Raw genomic sequence first — 21,138 nt, forward strand, 5'->3', positions numbered from 1 at the left:
TTCGGAACCTCTCCGCCGCCTGCCTGATGGAACTGCGCGACCCCGCACCCACTAAGCTGTTTCCCGCCTCCCCTCCCTCGCCCCCCGTGAGGCGTCCGGCCTCTGAGGAGACACCCAATCAGCATCCAGCGCTGCGTTTCGGTGGGTGGGAGTGCGCCGCGACAGCCAATCATAATCGGACGCGGCCGAGCTTCCCGCGCACGCTGGTGACTCTGTCTATTGCGCATGCTTGAGCCTAGGTCGCAGGCCGCCGCGGCAGACACCCGTCCTTGAAAGAATACAGTTATCCGGGTTTTCTCGGCTGCACTGGTGTGGGTCCCAGGTGTATGGTTAGCTAGTTTAGGAGACCAGGTGGAAAGTTCTGGCAGGTTTTGAGTTTGTTATGTACCCGGAAGCAAGAGAGTGAAATCAGAAAGAAACTTGAAAACAAGGAAAAACTAGCCTTCCTCCCTATCACAGTATTTTTTTAACCTGTGCCCCTCTCTCTCCAACTGCCTCAGTTTTCGTTTTTAAGCAAATTGCCTGCATCAAGCTTACACGTTTCTTCTCCACAGCCTCTGTCCTGGCCAAATTCTCGTATCGTCCACTCCTTGATTGATTGATACCTTCAAAAACAAGGCCTGCTATGCGCCAGACTTCTAGGATCTGAGGATCACTAGTAAAGAAGAGAAAAACCACTGCCTTTGTTGAACTTACATTCTAATGAATGGATTCAGATAATATCCTAAGTAAACTTAGAGTAAGTAAACTGCTAGAAGATAAGTGTTTAGGTAAAAAAGATGGGGGGGGGTGATTTTTTTTTTTAATGTTGAGCAAAGACTTGAAGGAGGTCAGGATACGTCCTGCACAGTTACCTGCCTTACAAAAGGTATTGCACTCTCCTGTTTGCTCACCCTTCCCCCATAAAAGCAGCCCCAAACCCTGATTCAGCAGCAGAATTACCCCGGGGGCTTTTCAAAGGTGTTCCTGGGCCCCACCCACACATAATGGGTTGGAATTTCTGAAGGTGGGATCTTGGGATCTGTAAGAAAGCTCCCTGGACATTCCTGACAATCAGCTCAGTTTAGAAACCACTTAATTCAAATAGTTTCAGAAGCAGAAAGTTTGAACCATCTGACTGCTGACTACATCTCCCACTTCCTGTAGTGCTCCCTCCTCCCACCCCAGCTCTGTGATCTGGAGCAATAAACTTCCCCTTACCTTTCAATACCTGTGGCTCTAACACAAACTTGTCCCTGTGCTCTGGAATGGGCTTGCCCTGCCCTTTGTGTAGCAAACTACTGGTCACTCTTCCGTCCTCAGGGCTTAAGTATGCCCAGTTCCCCCAGGTGTAATTAGTTGAATTATCTTCTGGAGTATGATTTTGTTCATATCTCTATTATATTTGCTGCATTATTTTAGAAATATATGTTCAGGGACTTCCCTGGTGGCGCAGTGGTTAAGAATCTGCCTGCCAATGCAGGGGACACGGGTTCGAGTCCTGGTCTGGGAAAATCCTACATGCCGCGGAGCAACTAAGCCCGCGCACCACAGCTACTGAGCCTGCGCGTCTGGAGCCTGTGCTCCGCAACAAGAGAAGGCCGCGACAGTGAGAGGCCCGCGCACCGCGATGAAGAGTGGCCCCCGCTCACCGCAACTAGAGAAAGCCCTCGCACAGAAACGAAGACCCAACACAGCCAAAAATAAATAAATAAATTCATTTAAAATATATATATATCTTTTCTTTAAAGCCATGTGCACATATTAAATGTTTATGATTTCGAAAGTTATGTCAAATAGTTGTCTTATAGAAATTTTTTATATTTTCTAGTCCTACAGAGGAAACTATGAATTTCTAAAAATAACAGAAAAGAGGGATTTTGCAAAAATATAACTGGAAGACATGGTACAATATTATTGATAGGATGCAATAAAATCATTACCACCAAATGGGTTTTAATTTTCTCATATTTTCCAAATTCATAATGACTGTTACCTACTTATAATCAGAGTAAGTAAGTATTGGGCAAAAAGGCACATGTACCTAACAAAGAGACTCTTCAAAGAAGTAATAATTAAGATTTTTAAACAACCAAAAATAGAAGTGTTTAGTAAATTTTAAAGTGTTTAACTTAATCGTTTTTTCTGTAACATCTTTATTGGAGTATAATTGCTTTACAACGGTGTGCTATTTTCTGCTTTATAACAAAGTGAATCAGCTATACATATACATATATTCCCATATCTCCTCCCTCTTGCATCTTAACTTAATCTTAAAAATAAATTATTGCTAGCTCAGGGACTTCCTTGGTGGTACAGTGGTTAAGAATCCACCTGCCAATGCAGGGGACACGGGTTCAAGCCCTGGTCTGGGAAGATCCCACAAGCCGCGGAGCAACTAAGTCCGTGTGCCACAACTACTGAGTCCGAGTGCCACAACTACTGAGCCTGCACTCTAGAGCCTGCGAGCCACAACTACTGACCCCACGTGCCACAACTACTGAAGCCCACGCACCTAGATTCTATGCTTGGCCACAAGAGAAGCCACCGCAATGAGAAGCCCATGCACCACAACAAAGAGCAGCCCCCGCTCGCCGCAACTATAGTAAGCCCGGGCGCAGCAATGAAGACCCAATGCAGCCAAAAATAAAATAAATAAATAAATTTATAAAAATAAATAAATTATTGTTAGCTCAGTTTTCTATGATAATATGCCCATGAGAAATTCATATTCAACACTAATTTTGCCACCACTCTCTAGTTTCTCAAATTTTTGTAATTTGGTTGTATTATTCCATTATTAAAAAATGACAATAAGTAAAGTGCTGTCAACAATGTCAGAAGCTGCAGTTGCAGAGAAAGGATGACTAAAAATGGCCCCTGGAGCTCAGTATTAAGACATCTTTTTCTTTTTTAAACAGCTTTATGGAGATATAATTTACATACTGCATAATTCATCCATTTAAAGTATATAACTCAATGATTTTTGGTATATTAACAGGGTTGTATAACCATCACAACAATCTAATTTTAGAACATTTTGTCACTCCAAAAAGAAACTCCATACAAATTAGCAGTCACTCCCTATTTCCTACTCCCCCTATTTCCTGGCAACCACAGATCAACTTTCTGTCTCTATAAATTTGCCTTTTCTGGGCATTTCATATAAATGGAATCATACAATATAGGGTGTTTAGTGACTGGATTCTTTCACTAAGCGTAATGTTTTTAAATTTCATTCACGTCATAATATGTGTCAATACTTCACTCCTTTTTATTACCAAATAATGTATTATTGAATAGCTATACCACATTTTATCTATTCATTCATCAGTTGGTGGACATTTGGATTGTTTCCACTTTTGGCCATCACGAACAATGCTGCTATGAACGTTCATTTACAAGTTCTTATATGGACAAATGTTTTTATTTCTCTTCGATATATACCTAGAAGTGGGACTACTATATCATACTTTTAATATATGTTTAGCTGTAGTCCTCATGTTAAACTATAACCCATATGTTTAACATGCTATGTTTAACATTTTGAGGAATTGTAAAACTTTTCCAAAATGCCTGCAACACTTTACATTCTCTTTAGCAATGTATAAGTGTTCCAGCTTTTCCACATCCTCACCCACACTTGTTGCTGTCTTTTTTTTTTTTTTTTTTTTTTTTTTGCAGTACGCGGGCCTCTCACTGTTGTGGCCTCTCCCGTTGCGGAGCACAGGCTCCAGATGTGCAGGCTCAGCGGCCATGGCTCACGGGCCCAGCCGCTCCGCGGTATGTGGGATCTTCCCAGACCGGGGCACGAACCCGTGTCCCCTGCAATGGCAGGCGGACTCTCAACCACTGCGCCACCAGAAAAGCCCCTGTCTGTCTTTTTGATTCTAGCCATCTTAGTGGGTATGAATGGTATCTTATTGTGGTTTTGATTTTCATTTCCCTAATGACTAATGATATTGAGTATCTTTTCATGTGCTCTGTATGTTCTTCTGAGAAAATATTTGCAAATTATATATCTGACAAAGGACTCGTATTCAGAATACATAAAGACATCTTACATCTCAATAATAGAAAGATAAATAACCCAATTTAAAAGTGGGCAAACGATCTGAAGAAGTCATTGGTTTTTGAGAAAGCTCTTTGGTTGGTTCATGTGGGCAACAGAAGCTCTATAGATTGAAATTTTCATTCTGAAAACAAAATGTGTTAGTTCTATTTAAGAGGTTTGTTAAGAAAGGAAAAGAGATAGAAATGGCAGCTTGTTAGGGAAGCAAGGTCAGTGGGAATTTTTAGAGGGGTTGGGGGGCCATGTTTTAGGATGATGGGAAATAACTGAAATTATGTTGTATCTACAGAAACCGTTGTGTTTATTGAGGAGGGAAAACTTTTTCTCTACTCTCTTAAGTTCAGTTACTGGTAGTATGTGAATTAAACTAATAAAAGACAGATTAATGGGGGGAAAGGCACAATTTTTATTAATATATACATGCACAGGAGTTCACAGAAAAGTAAATATCAAAGAATCGGTTAGACTCAGGGTCTCATATATCCTCTTAACAAAGGAAAGAGGCTTTGGGCTTCCAGAGATGACAATTGTGGGGAAGTAACCAGGAAATATATGGGAGAACTAATGGAAGATAAGGGCTGTTGTAGTAAGGTCTAGTTATGCAAACTCATCTCAGTGTCAACTCTCTCTCTGGTGATGGGATGGGGGAAACACCTTCACAAAGGGAATTTATGTCCTGATTTTAGGCAGATAAGTGGAGGGCAGAGAACTCTTTCTGCATCTGTTGATTCTCAATTGCCTTTAGCTCAAAAAAATCCTTATGCCAAAGTGGCATATTTGGGGGTAGCATATCCTGATCCCCTTCATGTTGAAAGAAGTAGAAAGAACTGAGACTAAAGTGTTAAGAAAGGCTTCATGAAAGGGAATCTTAAGCTGGGCCTTGACTAAGTAGAGGATATTCCAGATGTAAGAAAGAACATAAGAATATAACCTTTCACACACCATTGTAAAGCAATTATACTCCAATAAAGATGTTAAAAAATATATAAACTTTAAAAATTGTGAATCACTATGTTGTACACCTGAAACTTATATAACATTGTACATCAACCATACCTCAATTTAAAAAAAAAAGAAAAAAGGGCTTCCCTGGTGGCACAGTGGTTGAGAGTCTGCCTGCCGATGCAAGGGACACGGGTTCGTGCCCCGGTCTGGGAAGATCCCACATGCCACAGAGCGGCTGGGCCCATGAGCCATGGCCACTGGGCCTGCGCGTCCGGAGCCTGTGCTCCGCAATGGGAGAGGCCACAACAGTGAGAGGCCCGCATACCGCCAAAAAAAAAAAAAAGAAAAGAAAGAACATAAGCAAAGGCATGGTCAAGCCCAAGCAAAGTATAAAAGGACTGGGGAACAGGAAAATTTGAGGAATGGGAAGGAAAATCTTGAATGCAGCAAAGTTGGATATATTGAAGTATAATGGGAAATAAGGTAGATTGTAACCATTTTCGTTGTTCTGGGAATAATACACAGGAAGGATTGAGAGCGAAGAGGAAGGAAGCCAGAAATTACATCTAGGCAAGTGGTAAAGTTTTGGAGCAGGGTATTGGCACTGGAGACAAAGGAGGAACCAAGAGAGGCCAGGCAGAGTGACCATAGCTAGAGGGCTGGGATCCCACTCGTGGAACACTCCTGTGGCTGCCATTGGTCTCACCCCATCGCTGCCCTTGAGAGTTTTCTCAACTGTTCTTTGTTTTCATCACAAGATTCCAAGTCCTAGGTGGAGGTGCCTGTACCCTGATGCTCAGAGCAGAGGGAGGATAACCACCCTTAAATTTCTGCAGAGGGAGTTGGAGAACTGCCTGCCAATACCATACACAGGAAGATTCTCCCCAAATGGAAGAGGAGATGGGAAGCTGAGCAGCCAAAAGGGGAAACAGCACCCAGTGCAGGGCCAGACTGGCAGGGGGAAGGGGCAGAAAAGTGCTATGATCAACTTTAGGCAAATAATTCTGGGAGCAACGTGGGATTTGGTTTAGAAAGGGAATAGATTGGTGGTGAAGAGATCAGTGAAAATGTGTAAGAAAGGCAAATTAGAGGCAGAATTATTCCTGAGGGAGAATCTCAGGGCCTGATGACTAAAAAAATGGAGAAGTTAAGAGAGAAAAAAGAACTTGGGACTTGGTACCTGGTGACAATGCCATTAACTGATTCTGAGAATATAAGAGTTCACTAGGTTTTTGGAGGAAGATGATGAGGTCATTAAAGGCTAGTTAAGTGAAACATAGTTTAGTGTAGAACTCAGGGTGAATTACAAGAAGGGAGATTGGGGCTTCCCTGGTGGTGCAGTGGTTGAGAATCTGCCTGCCAATGCAGGGGACACGGGGTTCGAGCCCTGGTCTGGGAAGATCCCACATGCCGCGGAGCAACTAGGCCCGTGAGCCACAACTACTGAGACTGCGCGTCTGGAGTTTGTGCCCCGCAACAAGAGAGGCCGCGACAGTGAGAGGCCCGCGCACCGCGATGAAGAGTGGCCCCGGCTCGCTGCAACTAGAGAAAGCCCTCGCACAGAAACGAAGACCCAACACAGCCAAAAATAAATAAATAAATTTTTTATAAAAAAGAATGGAGATGGTATTTCTGTTATCATCAGGACTTGGATGGTAACTAAAGGGAATGATGAAATCCTCCCGGAAGAAAAAGAGAGGAAAAAAATAGAAGAAAGGATAAATCCTGGGAACATCAGTATTTCAGAGTCAGCAGAAGAGAAAACAAAACAGAGGAGAGTAATGCCAGCGAAGCCAAAGAAGAAAATCTGTAGGCAACATACTGGGGTAGGATATGGGGCAGTCATTGTGGTGATAAGCTGTGGAGAGATCAAATGATTCAATACCAGGGAAACTGGCAATTAGCTGGTCAGTGTTGACTTTTGGCAGGAGTAGCTTCAGAAGAGGTAGAACAGAAACTAGAGGGCACTGGGTTGAAGAGTTACTGATTTATTACCTCTTAGCTCCAAATTCACCCTTTGTGCATGCTCTGAAGCTTTGTCGGTAGAGGGCGCTGGAGAGACACTGCAAGAAGAAAGGGTATTATTTTCCCTGTGGCACCTGCTGCTTCCCCAGTGCCCAGCTCCTGCAGCACTCCTGCAGCCCTGGACAGCAGATGGCAGCTTCCCGGAGCACCAACTGCTACACCCCAGCTATAAAAGGCAGCTTTATACAGTGCCGTAGGTGTCGGGCAGGACACCTCCCTATGAGGAGCTATCCCTCAGCACCCTAGAGCAGGCGTCAGCAAACTTTTTCTGTAAAGGACCAGAGTAATAGTTAGGCTTTGCATTCCACTGGCCCGGTCTGTTACAATTACTCAACTGCCCTTGTAGTGCAAATCAGCCACACACAACACATAAACAAATGAGTGTAGCTGTGCTCCAATAAAACTTTATGGACACAGATTTTTATTCCATGTAATTTTCACATATCATGAAATGTTCTTTAAATTTTTTCAACCATTTAAAATGCAAAAACCATCCGTAACTCCCAGACTGTTTAAAAACAGATGGCAGACCAGGCTGCAGGTTATAGTTTGATGACTCCTGCCCTTAAGAGCAAATTTTTCCAGTAGGTTCCACAAGAGAGATTTTCAAGAAGTTCTGCCAGTGCAGCACCACAGCAACTTCTCTGCTCTTTATCAAACCATAATGCCCTCTCCCACAAGGTCTGGATTCCAGCCCAGGGTGTGGGGCTTGGCGGAAGTACAGGGTCTCTTCTCTGGGTACTGTCTCAGCCCTGGGGTGGTGGCTGTTCCCTGTATCTGCTATTCTGTCTTTAAAGTTCTCATTACTTTCTACTACTAATTTTTGTTGCTGTGTAACAAATGACCACAAATTTAGCATCTTAAGACAATAAACATTTATCACCTCACTTTCTATAGGTCTGGAGTCCAAGCAAAGCGTGACTGGGTCTTTTCCTCAGGGTCTCGAGACTGCAGTGAAAATGTCACCAGGGTTGTTCTCATCAGGAGCTGAGATCCTCTTCTGAGCTCACTGATTGTTGACAGAATTCACTTCCATGGTTGAGGGACTGATGCCCTCAGCCACTAGGGTCGGCCTGCCATTTCCTGATAGGTGACTCTCTCCAAAACACGGCAGTTTGCTTTAAGGTTAACAGGAGAGCACGTCTATTTCAGCTTTTTGTCTCTTACTTTTAGGCACTCTTTTGTAATCTCCCTTTTAATTGAGTCAAGTGATGAGGGATCGTAACTGCATCTACAAAATCCCTTCACCTTTGCCGTATAACAATCTCAGGGGTGATAGCCTATCATAGCCACAGATCTTGCCTACACTCTAAGGGAAGAAATTACATAGAGCATATACATCATGGGTAAGAAATCTTAGGGGCCATCCTAGGATTTGCCTACTACGGAAGGGACAAAAATCATATCCCTTGTTTAAAACATAATGTTAAAAAATGTTAAACATATGTTAAAAAACATATCCCAATGTTTAAATCTAGTTTTTATATTTTCTTTAATGTTCTTTTCATAGTGTTTTTAAAAATTTCCTAAGAAAAGCAAAACATTTCAGGATACTTTAACTTCATATAAAATGTGTTTGTACCATAATTATTCAGTTGAAAAAAATGGTGCTTCTAATTCAACCAACCATGGAATTCATGGTTCACAACATTCTCCATCAATTCTATTAAGTGTCTGTCAAAATGTCACTTTGACTAAAATAGAATCTCAGATGCATGCAGAATAAAATTGTTTGGTTTTTCTGTGTAGATGTTACACACTACAGGGACTTCCCTGGTGCTCCAGTGGGTAAGACTCTGTGCTCCCAATGCAGGGGGCCCAGGTTCAATCCCTGGTGGGGGAACTAGATCCTGCATGCCGCTAAGAAGTCCACATGCCACAGCTAAAGAGCCTGCGTGCCGCAACGAAGACCTGGCGCAGCCAAAATAGATAAATATTTTTTTTAAAAAAATGTTATTAAAAAAAAAAGTTACACACTACAGGTTATAAATTTTATATTGAATATACATGATTATAAGGACTCATGCAAATTCTAATTTGTAGCTAGGATTCAGAGCATTTCTTAACCTATTATTTGTATACTATGAAATTTGATTCAATATGATTGAAATGAAGTTAGGAAAGTCATTTTTTAAATCTTTTATTTCATAGTTCATAAAAAACATTTATATGTACAAGACTCAAAGCAGACAGAAAGGCAGCTATTTAATCACAAACAGACGAGACAGTAGTCACTCAGACTCTACTGTGGAAGCATATTTAATGCATACCCTTCAATGTTAGGCATAAATAATTCAAACTATGCAGTTCAAATTCTGGGTTTTATATCAGATCTGCATATATATGATACTTGTGGTCAAACTTTAAGATTAGTAAAGTCAATTTCAAACTGCTTATATTTTGAGTACAGGTTTAACTGTTACAAATATATGATGTTAACTAACACAATAGTGGTCTTCAAAGATCTTCTCTTTGCCCCATGTTCATACGTTTGTAATCTGAGTCTGTTTGCTAATTTCCCTTCTTATAGTTACTCTTCAAATGAGTGTTATGCATTGAGTTCCCTATGCATTTCACCCATCTCCTTTATCTGAAATAGAGGGAAAAAGAAAAAATTAAAATAATTTTGCACCCAGTCTTTTGTTTATTCTGGAAATAGCTTAAAAAACAAAAAGGAACGCAAGAAAATTCTCTTCCACATTTATGACTTATTTAAATTTTTTTTAAAAAAGGTATATTACAAGGAAACACACATTAAGTACATGATCCAAATTGCTTTTTAGAGATAAGATGGCCAAAGTGACAGAGAAGTAGCAGGTAAGCTAAATCTTTAAGAATGGGTAATATTTTTGTTAAATGTATACCATTTTTAAATATAGGAAGAACTAATCCATTTTCTATTTTGAATCATTTACTTTATGGGTGAGGAAATTGAAGTTTAGAATTAAATGATTTGTCTGAGATCACACAATTAATTATAGGCAGAACCGAGACAAGATGACAACTACTACGGATGGCAAACATCTTGCTGTGCGGCAAGCATGGGATCGGCACTTTACACAGATTACTTTATTAAATCCTTACAATGGGTCTGTACTATCATCCCCGTTTTACAGATAAAGGAAACATGGAGGCTTAAGGGAAGTTAAATAACTTGCCTAGCCAATAAGTGGTCAGAATTCAATATAATCTGGTCTGCTATGGAACTCGTGCAAGAAAATTTAGTATTGTGAGACTCTCCCTAAGACCCTAAGGACTATACTATAAAGGGACTCAAGTGTAATTGAGACCTGTCAGTGTCTGGAAGGTATAGGGATTATTAGGAGTAAGAGATTAAAACAAGGGCCTTTTAATTACCTTCCACTTACCTCAGCTTTCTCATATTTTGCCATTCTTTTCTTTCTGGAAACAACCTATATGGAAGAAAAATGATTACTATTTGAGGACTGCTACCCAAACAAAAAGTTAGTCTAAATTGACACATATGCTTTTAATGAACACAATTCTGATATGAACAAATTTAATTTTAAAATCTATCCGTAGACATTGTTTCTCAAATGCACTGAGAAAACAATGAATAATCTTGAGTGAAATGTAACAGCGTAGTGGGCATTCTTCCACATCTTTTTCCATCCTAACACAAATATATGAACATATGCATGTAAGTTTTAGGGGGTCTCAAAAAACAAATGGGATCATGCAGAGTATCATTTCCCTCTTTGCACAGCCTGTATCCACATCACAGGAATCCTTCCAGATCAAAAGCTATAGATTGAATTCCTCCTTTTTTTTTGAACTCCTTCTTTTTAATAGCCACTTTATTCCATGGCATGGATACCCCACAGTTTACTCATCCATCCTCCGCTGGATGTACACTCAGGTTGTTTCCAGATTCACCTTACTAGCAACGCTGGAATACATGACCTTGAGCATGCTTCCTTATGTACTTGCGCTTTCATTTCTGTAGGACAATTAGATTTCTATGATGAACCTTTCATGTGTTTATCTGCCATCTGGAATTCCTCTTCTGTAAATTGTCTATTCACACCTGTTACCACTCTTTCTTTAGTTTCCTCATCATTTTCTAAGAACCCTTTATATAGTATGCATAATAATCTTTTGTTTTATGCGTAGTGAATATTTTCCCCAAGCCTATCACTGACATTTTTTTCACTTTACAGTATCTCTGCCATACAAAATATTTAATTTCAATGAAGTCAAATATATACTTCTTCCTTCACGGATTCCAGATTTCCCACCTTACTTGGTTTCTTTTATCACAAGGTTGTACAACATCTCCTAAATTAATTTTGAGACTTTATTCTTTAACATTTTGAACTATAACCCGTCTAGAATTTGTGTTTGAACATGGGTATACTGCCCAACTCCTTTCACGCTGCTGTGCTCCAAAACGTGCTATTCACACACAGTTGAGCAATACGGCCAGCCCTGGTGGGGTGAAACAGGAATCCAACTTTTGTTTTCTTCCAGATGGATAGCCAAGTGTGATAATGCTGCTGAACTGAAAATGTAACTTCTCATATACCATCAAATCTATTTCTGAATTTGTTGTGTTGGTAAAATTTCCTGATGCTGAAGTACCCTTACATATCTAGAACAGATGCTGCTTGTTCAGGTGATACAGTCTTCTTCTGAAGCACTGCTAAGTTCAGTTTACATTAAATCTTTTATTTTGAACTGTTGCTTCACACTTATCCCTTTTAATTCTTTTTTATGCTAACATTAATTTGTGTTCTGTAGTTTCATCTCACTGAATGGTTTGGGAATTCAGGTTACTTTGCACTAACCCTGGCAACAGTGTTGAACTGCACTCCTGTGTGCAGTGAGGACAGCTGAAGGACGTTTGCTATTTGACAGCAATGTAACCAACCTGTGAGGTGCTCAGCTACAAGCTTTTCTCAGATCAGTATCCTTTCTTGCTTCATAAGGTTGACTATTTTATAAAAAGGGACCGGAAATGCAATAGATTCATTCAGCATAAAGGATTACAAAAAATGAAGACTTGGTTTCATTAACTTGTTTTGGCACACCGTTGTGGCTTTTTCGTATTATCACCTTTTCTTCAAAGAAGAGACCCTGAAATGAAATTTTACTTGTCCTATGCTCACCAGCACAGCAATTCCAGCAGTAATTGCTACTGCCACAACCACAATGACAGCAATTATACCAGCTTGTAGACCCTGCATTGAAAATTCAGGTGGTTTTTCATCAACATAGTAAATTGAAGTTCGACTGGGATCCAGATCCAGTAGTTCCCCATTTACTCTCAGGTCCATCTTGTTGGACTGGAACAAGGATTCATCTTTAACCTACATTGAGAAGGAGAAAAGCAATTTAAAATAGTTAAGAAAACCTACCACGGCCACATAGAATTACGTGCCAATTATGTACCAAAAGAACTGCTGCCAAGAACCTTTATGGTTTTGGTGATAACAATCTCATCCATTGAAACAGAAGGAAGAAAAAACAAAAAATACCCACCACTTTAATGACAGGAAAATTTCAAACATATACAAAAGTAGAAAGAAGAGAATAATGAGATCCCATGTACCTGTTAACTCAGATTCAATAACATAAACACATGGCCAACCTTATTTTATCTACTCTTCCTTCTATCCCCAACCCCCCCGGCCTCTCCCAGCCTGGTTTTTTGTTTTGTTTGTTTGTTTTGTGGGGTTTTATTTTGTTTTGTTTTGCTGCATCACTTGGCTTCTGGGATCTTAGTTCCCTGACCAGGGATCGAACTCAAGCCCTTGGCAGTGAAATCGCAGAGTCCTAACCACTGGACTGCCAGGGAATTCCTTGGCCTTGTTATTTTGAGGTGAATCCCAGATTTCATCAGGAAATAATTCACTTAAGGGACTTCCCTGGTGGTCCAGTGGTTAACACTCCATGCTTCCATTTCAGGGGGCACGGGTTCGATCCCTGGTCAGGGAACTAAGATCTCCCATGCTGTACAGCACAGCCAAAAAAACTTTTTAAAAAAGAACCAAGCCGCAGTGCCCCTGTGGTTACTATCAAGTGGTCTAACATACACATAACTGAAATTCCAGGAGATGGGCTCAGGAAAAAAAAAAAAAGAAAATAGCTCACTTCAGTATATTAAAGTTTAAACAAACATTTTAATCACACCAGTTACACAGCTTTTTTTTTTTTTTTGCGGTACGCGGGCCTCTCACTGTTGTGGCCTCTCCCGCCGACGAGCACAGGCTCCGGACGCGCAGGCTCAGCGGCCATGGCTCACGGGCCCAGCCGCTCCACGGCATGCGGGATCCTCCTGGACCGGGGCATGAACCTGTGTCCCCTGCATCAGCAGGCGGACTCTCCACCACTGCGCCACCAGGAAAGCCCCACACAGCATTTTTTACATAGTCTCTTGTTAATGGAAATTATAGTAGGGGAAGGCTACACTCACAAACTAAATAACTGCCAGGGAGGTAGTAAGAATCATAGGAGAGAAGATATTCTAGGCAGAACAATGTGATAAAAAGGCATAAATATACAAGCAAGTAAGAAAGGGGTATAAGAAAGGTGAGTGTGAACGACAAGGAGGACAAAATTAATTGCAGCATGAGAACCAGTTGGAGAACAGTTATTCATACAGTTGATCTAAAAGTAGATAAACAGGTGAAAGATCTTGAAACCACTGAGGCATGATAGACATTACATTTCTAAACACAGGAATAAAATGAGGAAGATTATACTCACATCTTTTTCAAAATAATAAGCCACATCAGCTATGTCCACATCATTCTGAGTTTTCTGAGAAGAATTTTGTACCAGGTCAATAACGATAACATCATTCTCATACTGGGGGAAAAATTGAAAAATACAAATTAATATTACTATAACCGAAACTGTATGAAAATACCATTGTTCAATAATCAGAATATTCAGTGTTTGATTTTCTGTAATCTGCATGTGTCAGTGTTTCTTGCCATTAGTGGATAATTGGGTTTATCACTAATAATTTCAAAATCTTTGGGAGGTTTTAAAAATCTATCCAAAGGAATTAAAATAGCAATGCAACCAAAGATAATTATAATTTTCTTTTCAAAAGAGAATTTTTAAAAGATTTTAAACAAGATATTAAAGTACCTTATTTGGTTAGAACTACTTTAATGCTAAAATGCTAAAGAAATGCAATCCAAAACGCAGTGGCATTTACCATGTTCTGTTTTTAGGAAGGAAAAAAGTCTGTCCCTACCAAAAAGTCTTTTAAAAAATGACAGCAATTTTCTGCCTTGAAAGAGTTCCATCACACTATTCAAGCATTTTTCAACCAAAGTTGAAAGAGTTAAGGAAGGGCTAACTGGTTAAAGACTAGCTCCTGAAACCAGAGAAAACAGGACTACGTAGCATCCTAAGTATTGCCAAAAACAACCACAGAGAGAGGTTTTCCAAGGTGTGAAGACTGGCATGTGTTAGGAATAGTAAGAGATACTACATTTTCTTTAAGGGTAAACTGAGGTTTTCAAAGACTACGGAAGGAAAACAATAACAGGGGATTTGCAGGATTAAGTGCCCAGGGCTTAAACTGTTATTCAAATGCAGTTTAACCACTATCAAAAATCATACCCAAACCAAACTATCCGACCAATTTTCTGTTAAAGCTCACTTGCTAAAAAAAAAAAAAAATCTTACCAGAATATTTGTGATATATTTTGGATCCAGTTGATAACGACTTGTGATTACCTCCTTGAGTGCACTGTAAATAAAAAATTTTATGCCATTTTGCAACTATCATCATAATAATTGATACAAAAACTGTTGAGTTCTAGTTTGACTAGAAACAGGATATTTACACAGTATCCAAGTATCTACCCACAGGTTATACTTATTAATTACAAAAAGGAAAGTGGTAACTCCATAGCAGAGAAACCTGGTGGACACCAACCTGACCAGTTAACATCGCTAGTAAAGGGACAAGCTGATGTTATGTGCCTCCCAATGTGAAGTACTGAGACGGACACAAGATCACTTTAAGTAGCTTTCCTGTCAAAAATGAATTACCTGTATTTAATTATGAGGAAACATGAGACAAATCCAAAATTGAGGGACATTCTATAAAACAATTTGCCCATACTCTTCAAAAATATCAATGTCATGGTTTATAATTCAAATATTAATTAAAAATTTAAATTTTATTGGAGAAACAAGACAAAGAAATGCCAAAGCAATGTTCCATATTTAAAGAGACTGAACAGTCATAACAACTAAATGCATGATCTTAGACTGGGTCCTGGGTCAGAGGGGAAAAAATTGCCACAAAGGACATCGGGAAAACTGGCACGATGCGGTTTAACATTAAATTTCCTGAATTTGATAACTGTATAGTGGTTATGTAAGAGAATGCCTTTTGTTCCTAGGAAAAGATACACCACAGTATTTAGGGGTCAAGGTGCATGACATCTAGAACTTGCTCTCAAATGGTTCTGGGGAAATAATATTTATACATGCTCAGATATAGAAAGTACACACACATATGCATACACATATAAAAAGAAAATGTGGCAAAATGTTTACTGGTAAATCTGAGCGAAGGGTACTACAGGATACAATTGTACTACAATATACAATTCTGGCACCTCTATTTTTTTAAAAAAGTTAAAAATATTATTTACAGTATTTTATTTTTCAGAAATATGAAAATGCATTGAGACTTGTTTTAGTTTATCTAATGGTGTGGGATGGAAGTTCTGAGTACCAACTGTGCAAACATAATGCATTTAAGAGCACTTACGCCTGCAAACTTTGAACATCATAAGGTTTTTCTCTTGTCTTGTGTTTTAGTTCAATGATGATCCAGCTATAAAGTAAAAAGACAGTATTGATTGACCATAACAACTCAGCCTTTTATATTATTTTCTTAATATGCTAATACCCAAATTCCCAAGTGGAATTACAGGAGAATTAACAGAAAAAGGATCTATACAAAAGATATGCCCTTCATTTCTTCCTTGGCCCTCACACACATCATTCATAAAGAACTCAGGCTTTCTAACATGGACCCTCTGGCCTCTGGTCACCACACTCAAGATCACATATTACATATTCAAAACTAAATTTAATTAAATGAATCCAAAAAGCACGAAAACAAATAACATATAGGCAGCTAAGGCTTAGTTGGTCATGTTGGGTCACGTTCATGGGAAGAGACAAAAAGGCACTGAGAGAAACAGAAAAGTGGCCACAAGGCTCCAGAAGACAGAAGTGGAGAGAGTCTCTGCCTTGGTCTTTCTAGTCCTTTCCAGTAAAATCTTTTTGGCTTAAGCTAGCTGCAGCGTGTTTCCATTCCTTTCCATTACCTAATCCCTGAAACAATCATACCTCGCTGTAAGACACAATAAATGAGCAAATATATACATAACTTAAATCATTCATATACATTTAACACTAATCGTACTTTAAAATACTGAAGAGTGTTAAGTAAAAATAAATTAAGGAAAATTATGTTTAGTATGCTACCGTAAGAAAAAAATTTAAAAATAAGAAAAACTACATTGCTAGTAAATTCACAGAAGATCTCTGGAAGGTTATGGCATAAACTGATGACATCTGTTCTACGGAAGTAAACTGAGTACATGGGGGATTGAGATGGGATGGGGGCCTGTCACTGTCCACTCTCTTCTATCTTTTGAATTCTAAATCACAAAATCATATTACATGTTCAAAACTAAATTTAATTAAACAAATCCTAAAAGCATGAAAACAAGTAATTTATAGGCAGCCCAACTCACAAGGTCCTCACTGGCTCGGAGCAGGATATTTCACTGTCCTTATCGGTTCTTCTGACCCCAGCAGTGTTCACACACCAGCACGTGGAGGTGCCATTGCACTGCTTGGCTTTAAAGAGCCCCTTGTCGTCACACTCGGGATCATAGAGCCCGTCATTATTCTGGATAGCGCCCTCTGGTTTCACTCTTCTCCCAGCCTTGGAGCCACTCATTTCTGCCTTCATCACCAAACATTTGGAAGCCACTGAAAAGAAAGCATCATGTCAAAGTGAAAAATAACTGCTGTGTATGCTTAAGGAAAAAATTTAATTAACTCCAAACTTCCAGGGCCAAAGATTACCGCAGACTTATAAGTTCCCAGGTTTACTTTCTAAATCATAAGAAACTTCAGAGATGAGATAATGTTGACAAAATAACATGACTCAGATTTAAGCCAATTAAATGCTTCCCGACTCAAGACAAATCAATTAAAGAAGTATAAGTCAAAATAAAACTTAAAGGTAATGAGGATATTCTACTCACATTTTGTGCAAATGACGGAATGTTGTGTACCGATTGAAGTACACTGGCACTGACCATGTGCATTCACAGAGCAGTTTGTGGTCAGTTTGTAGTTTTCACACACACATCCTGCAGGGGAAAAAAATCCACTTTAAAAATGAGGATCCAGGGCTTCCCTGGTGGCGCAGTGGTTGAGAGTCCGCTTGTCGATGCAGGGGACGAAGGTTCGTGCCCCGGTCCGGGAAGATCCCACATGCCACGGAGCGGCTGGGCCCGTGAGCCATGGCCGATAAGCCTGCACGTCCGGAGCCTGTGCTCCGCAACGGGAGAGGCCACAACAGTGAGAGGCCCGCGTACCGCAAAAAAAAAAAAAAAAAAAAAATGAGGATCCAACTGTCAACTCTGATGCTGGATCAGCTAAATTACGTTCTGACAATAATGCCCAAGTTACAGGAACATACAGCCTTAAAAAGTGGTCCTGAATGTGTCATTTTTCAGCTATAATTGGAGTGGCTGACACTATGCTAAATAGTTTGTACATATTATATAGACAGTCTAATTTGCATGCATTCCAATTTTTGTGTTTTAAACCAAGAATAAACCCTCCAAACACCAGATTCAGCTTTGCCTTCATGATACTCCCAGACTCAGCTTCTTCCCTCCTCCTGTCCTGCTAGATAAACATTTGTCTGTCGGTCACGGAGTCTTTTCCCCAAAATCAACAACACACTAGTATACATAAAATAGATAACCAAGGGACTTCCCTGGCGATCCAGTGGTTAAGACTCCACACTTCCAGTACAGGGGCCGTGGGTTTGATCCCTGGTCGGGGAACTAAGATTCCACATGCCACACGGCGTGGCCAAAAATTCTTTTAATTTAAAAAGTAAAATAAAATAAAATAGATAACACGGACCTGCTGTATAGCACAGGGAACTCCACTCAATATTCTATAATAACCTATATGGGAAAAGAATCTGAAAAAGAATGGATATATGTATAACTGAACCATTTTGCTGTACACCTGAAACACATTGTAAAATCAACTAGATCCCAATATATAATAAAAATTAACTTTAAAAAAGTACCAATTCTATGATCAGTGAATAACTCACATTACCTCCCTCTTCCCACCTCATTTTCTTAATAAGAGATGCTTCTTGAGACTTAATGGGAACATATTCAACCCTTGGACAATTTCGTATCTTAGAAAAATTATACTTTCAATTGAATTTGGAGGTACCTCCGGATGTGCGTTTCCTAACTAAATTAAATTCTAGAACCTGATTTTGAAAGTGCTATTAAGCAGCCCATCCTGGATACTGATGTCAATTTAATAGTTATATCTTCGACTATCTCAAAAGTTCATTTTTTTTTTTTTTTTGCGGTACGTGGGCCTCTCACTGTTGTGGCCTCTCCCGTTGCGGAGCACAGGCTCCGGACGCACAGGCTCAGCGGCCATGGCTCACGGGCCCAGCCGCTCCGCGGCATGTGGGATCTTCCCGGACCGGGGCACAAACCCGTGTCCCCTGCATCGGCAGGCGGACTCTCAACCACTGTGCCACCAGGGAAGCCCTCAAAAGTTCATTTTAACTTCAAATGGCAAGCACATCTAATTTCTTCGTCTAGCTAAGAGAGTGCAATCTTTAAAAACAAAAACTAATTACAACAGACCAAAGAATTTATATATTGCTCCTTCATATCTCAAGTTGGCTTTAGTTTTTCCCTGTTTAAATTATAATCAATACGAACCACCTATATAATCTGTCCAGCACTAAACTCAGTATCGGGGTCATAAAAGGAGAAAGTATAGAGCGGTCCTCAAGGAGTTAAAATCTTATGCAGCACTACGCTATACCTGCTCAGAGCACATATTTATGCCTAAACAATGTGAAATTTAAAAGAGACCAATCAGCCTTTCTGAACATACTCCTACAGCAGCTATCATCACTTTAAAGCAATTTAAAATTAAGTATTTGGCCTCAGACTGAAGTTGAAAAAACATGAGTTGATTAAACTGCATTATTTTGAAAGTGTAGTGAATTAGGCTGAGCCCTGCTGGTGAGACTACAAAAGCCTTTCCACAAAACTGGCTAACTGACACTTCACTGCTAGCCACGACCTTACAAATAAATCAAGAGATGGCAGCCAAGATGTTTATTCCAGAGTAAGAAAAACTGGAATCAAACTACATGTCCAACATTAGGATAATGGTGCGACCTTCCAGGCTATAAATTGTTTTGTACCATTTAAATCATGCTTTTCAAGACTAAAGGAAATGGAAAACTCTGGATATTATGTAGGGGGAAAAAAATCAAGACATAAAACAATGTGTTTAGGTTTAGGGTAACGTTTAGAGCAATATCTAAAAGAAAAAAATACCCAATTATTAATTACGGGATTCTCTTAACGTGGTTCCAATATGACTTTTTTTTTTTTTTTTTTTGCGGTACGTGGGCCTCTCACTGTTGTGGCCTCTCCCGTTACGGAGCACAGGCTCCGGACGCGCAGGCTCAGCGGCCACGGCTCACGGGCCCAGCCGCTCCGCGGCATGTGGGATCTTCCCGGACCGGGGCACGAACCCGTGTCCCCTGCATCGGCAGGCGGACTCTCAACCACTGCGCCACCAGGGAAGCCCCAATATGACTTTTTTTTACTTTTTACGATTATCGATATATCTGCGTTCCCTACAATAAACTTGGCATTATTTATATGATCCTTGAAGAGAAAACATCCACACACCTCGTAGTTAAGGCCCTCCTCCCCGCGCACAGGTGCGTAGCGGCCCAAGAGGCCTCACCACAGCCGCTAGTCCCCGCCCGAGACCCACATCCGGGGCCCACCGCAGGTGCCCGGGGAGGGGCGGGGCCGCAGGTCGCAGTCGCAGAGTCCCCTCCCGGCCCGGGCAGGTTTCCACTTCGCCAAAACCCCAGTGCGCAGGGGCCGAAGAAGGTGGGCGCGTCGAGGCGGCCGCAGCCGCTCTGCTCCCCGCCTGCCCCTCCGCCCCTGCCCCGGTCCATATCCCAAGAGAGGCGCGCAGAGCGCCAGGCGAGGCTGCTCTCTCCGGCCCGCGTGAGTGGGCGCCTTCCCGCTGCCTCCCACCCGCACAGAGCCTAGGCAGCCCCGCGCCGTCCGTCTCCGGGCGGAGAAGCGCGGCCGCCCGCCCAGTCCCCGCAGGTTACGTCTAGGGCGCCGAGGGCCGCCACCCTTTGGTCCTCCTAACCCCGCAACTCCGCTCCTCACCTTCCTGGGCCGCGGCCACCGCCGCCGTCGCAGCGGCGAGCAGGAGCCCGAACGCAAGGACGTGGGGGGGCGCCATGTTGCGCGCGCCGAGGACAAGGGCGCGAGGGGCTCGAGGCGGGCCGGGGGCTCGCGGGAGGACGCGCGGACAGAGTAGGCCGCCGGGAGCCCGCTGGCCGGCGGGAAGGCGCGAGACCTGGGACGCGCGGGTCCGCGTCGGCAGGACGACAGCGAGGTGCCCCGGCGCCAGGAGCACGGTGCGAGCTGGCCGACGGGCTGCGCGCTTTGGACGCTCGGCGGGGCGGAGCAGACCTTCCAGACCTGGCGGCCCCGCCCCCGGCCCCTGCCCGCGGCTGCTCACCTCTGCCGGCCAGTTCTCGGCTATGAGTCACCGCCGGGAGGCGGGGGGGAGGGAACAGACTCCCCTCCCCTCCCCCACTCGGAACGAGGCCGTTGGGATACCATCCCCCCCAAGGTGCGCGCCGGGTTCGCCAGGTGCTTACTCCTGCGGCCGGTAGGGGCGGGGAGGGTGGGAGCCTGGGTGGCCACGGAGAAAGTTTGAAAATACCGAGACTTCCTTTTTACCGGAGGGAGCACGGCTCTGAAACCTCGAAGAAA

The 21,138-nt window shown here is 41.7% G+C and overlaps 1 protein-coding gene across 1 annotated transcript; it reads right to left on the reverse strand.

The window, feature by feature from the left end:
• Positions 1 to 9,145: 9,145 nt before the first annotated feature.
• On the reverse strand, positions 9,146 to 20,811 carry EPCAM (epithelial cell adhesion molecule). The gene is made up of 9 exons (XM_004313143.3): positions 20,524 to 20,811; positions 17,302 to 17,409; positions 16,783 to 17,023; positions 15,786 to 15,851; positions 14,687 to 14,750; positions 13,751 to 13,852; positions 12,151 to 12,351; positions 10,390 to 10,434; positions 9,146 to 9,611 (listed from the first exon to the last, which is right to left on the reverse strand). The coding sequence occupies exons 1-9, from the start codon at positions 20,597 to 20,599 to the stop codon at positions 9,570 to 9,572; spliced, it is 945 nt and encodes a 314-aa protein (XP_004313191.1). The 5' UTR covers positions 20,600 to 20,811; the 3' UTR covers positions 9,146 to 9,569.
• Positions 20,812 to 21,138: the final 327 nt, after the last annotated feature.

The sequence above is a fragment of the Tursiops truncatus genome, chromosome 14 (assembly GCF_011762595.2).
Source record: "Tursiops truncatus isolate mTurTru1 chromosome 14, mTurTru1.mat.Y, whole genome shotgun sequence".
Taxonomy (NCBI): domain Eukaryota; kingdom Metazoa; phylum Chordata; class Mammalia; order Artiodactyla; family Delphinidae; genus Tursiops; species Tursiops truncatus.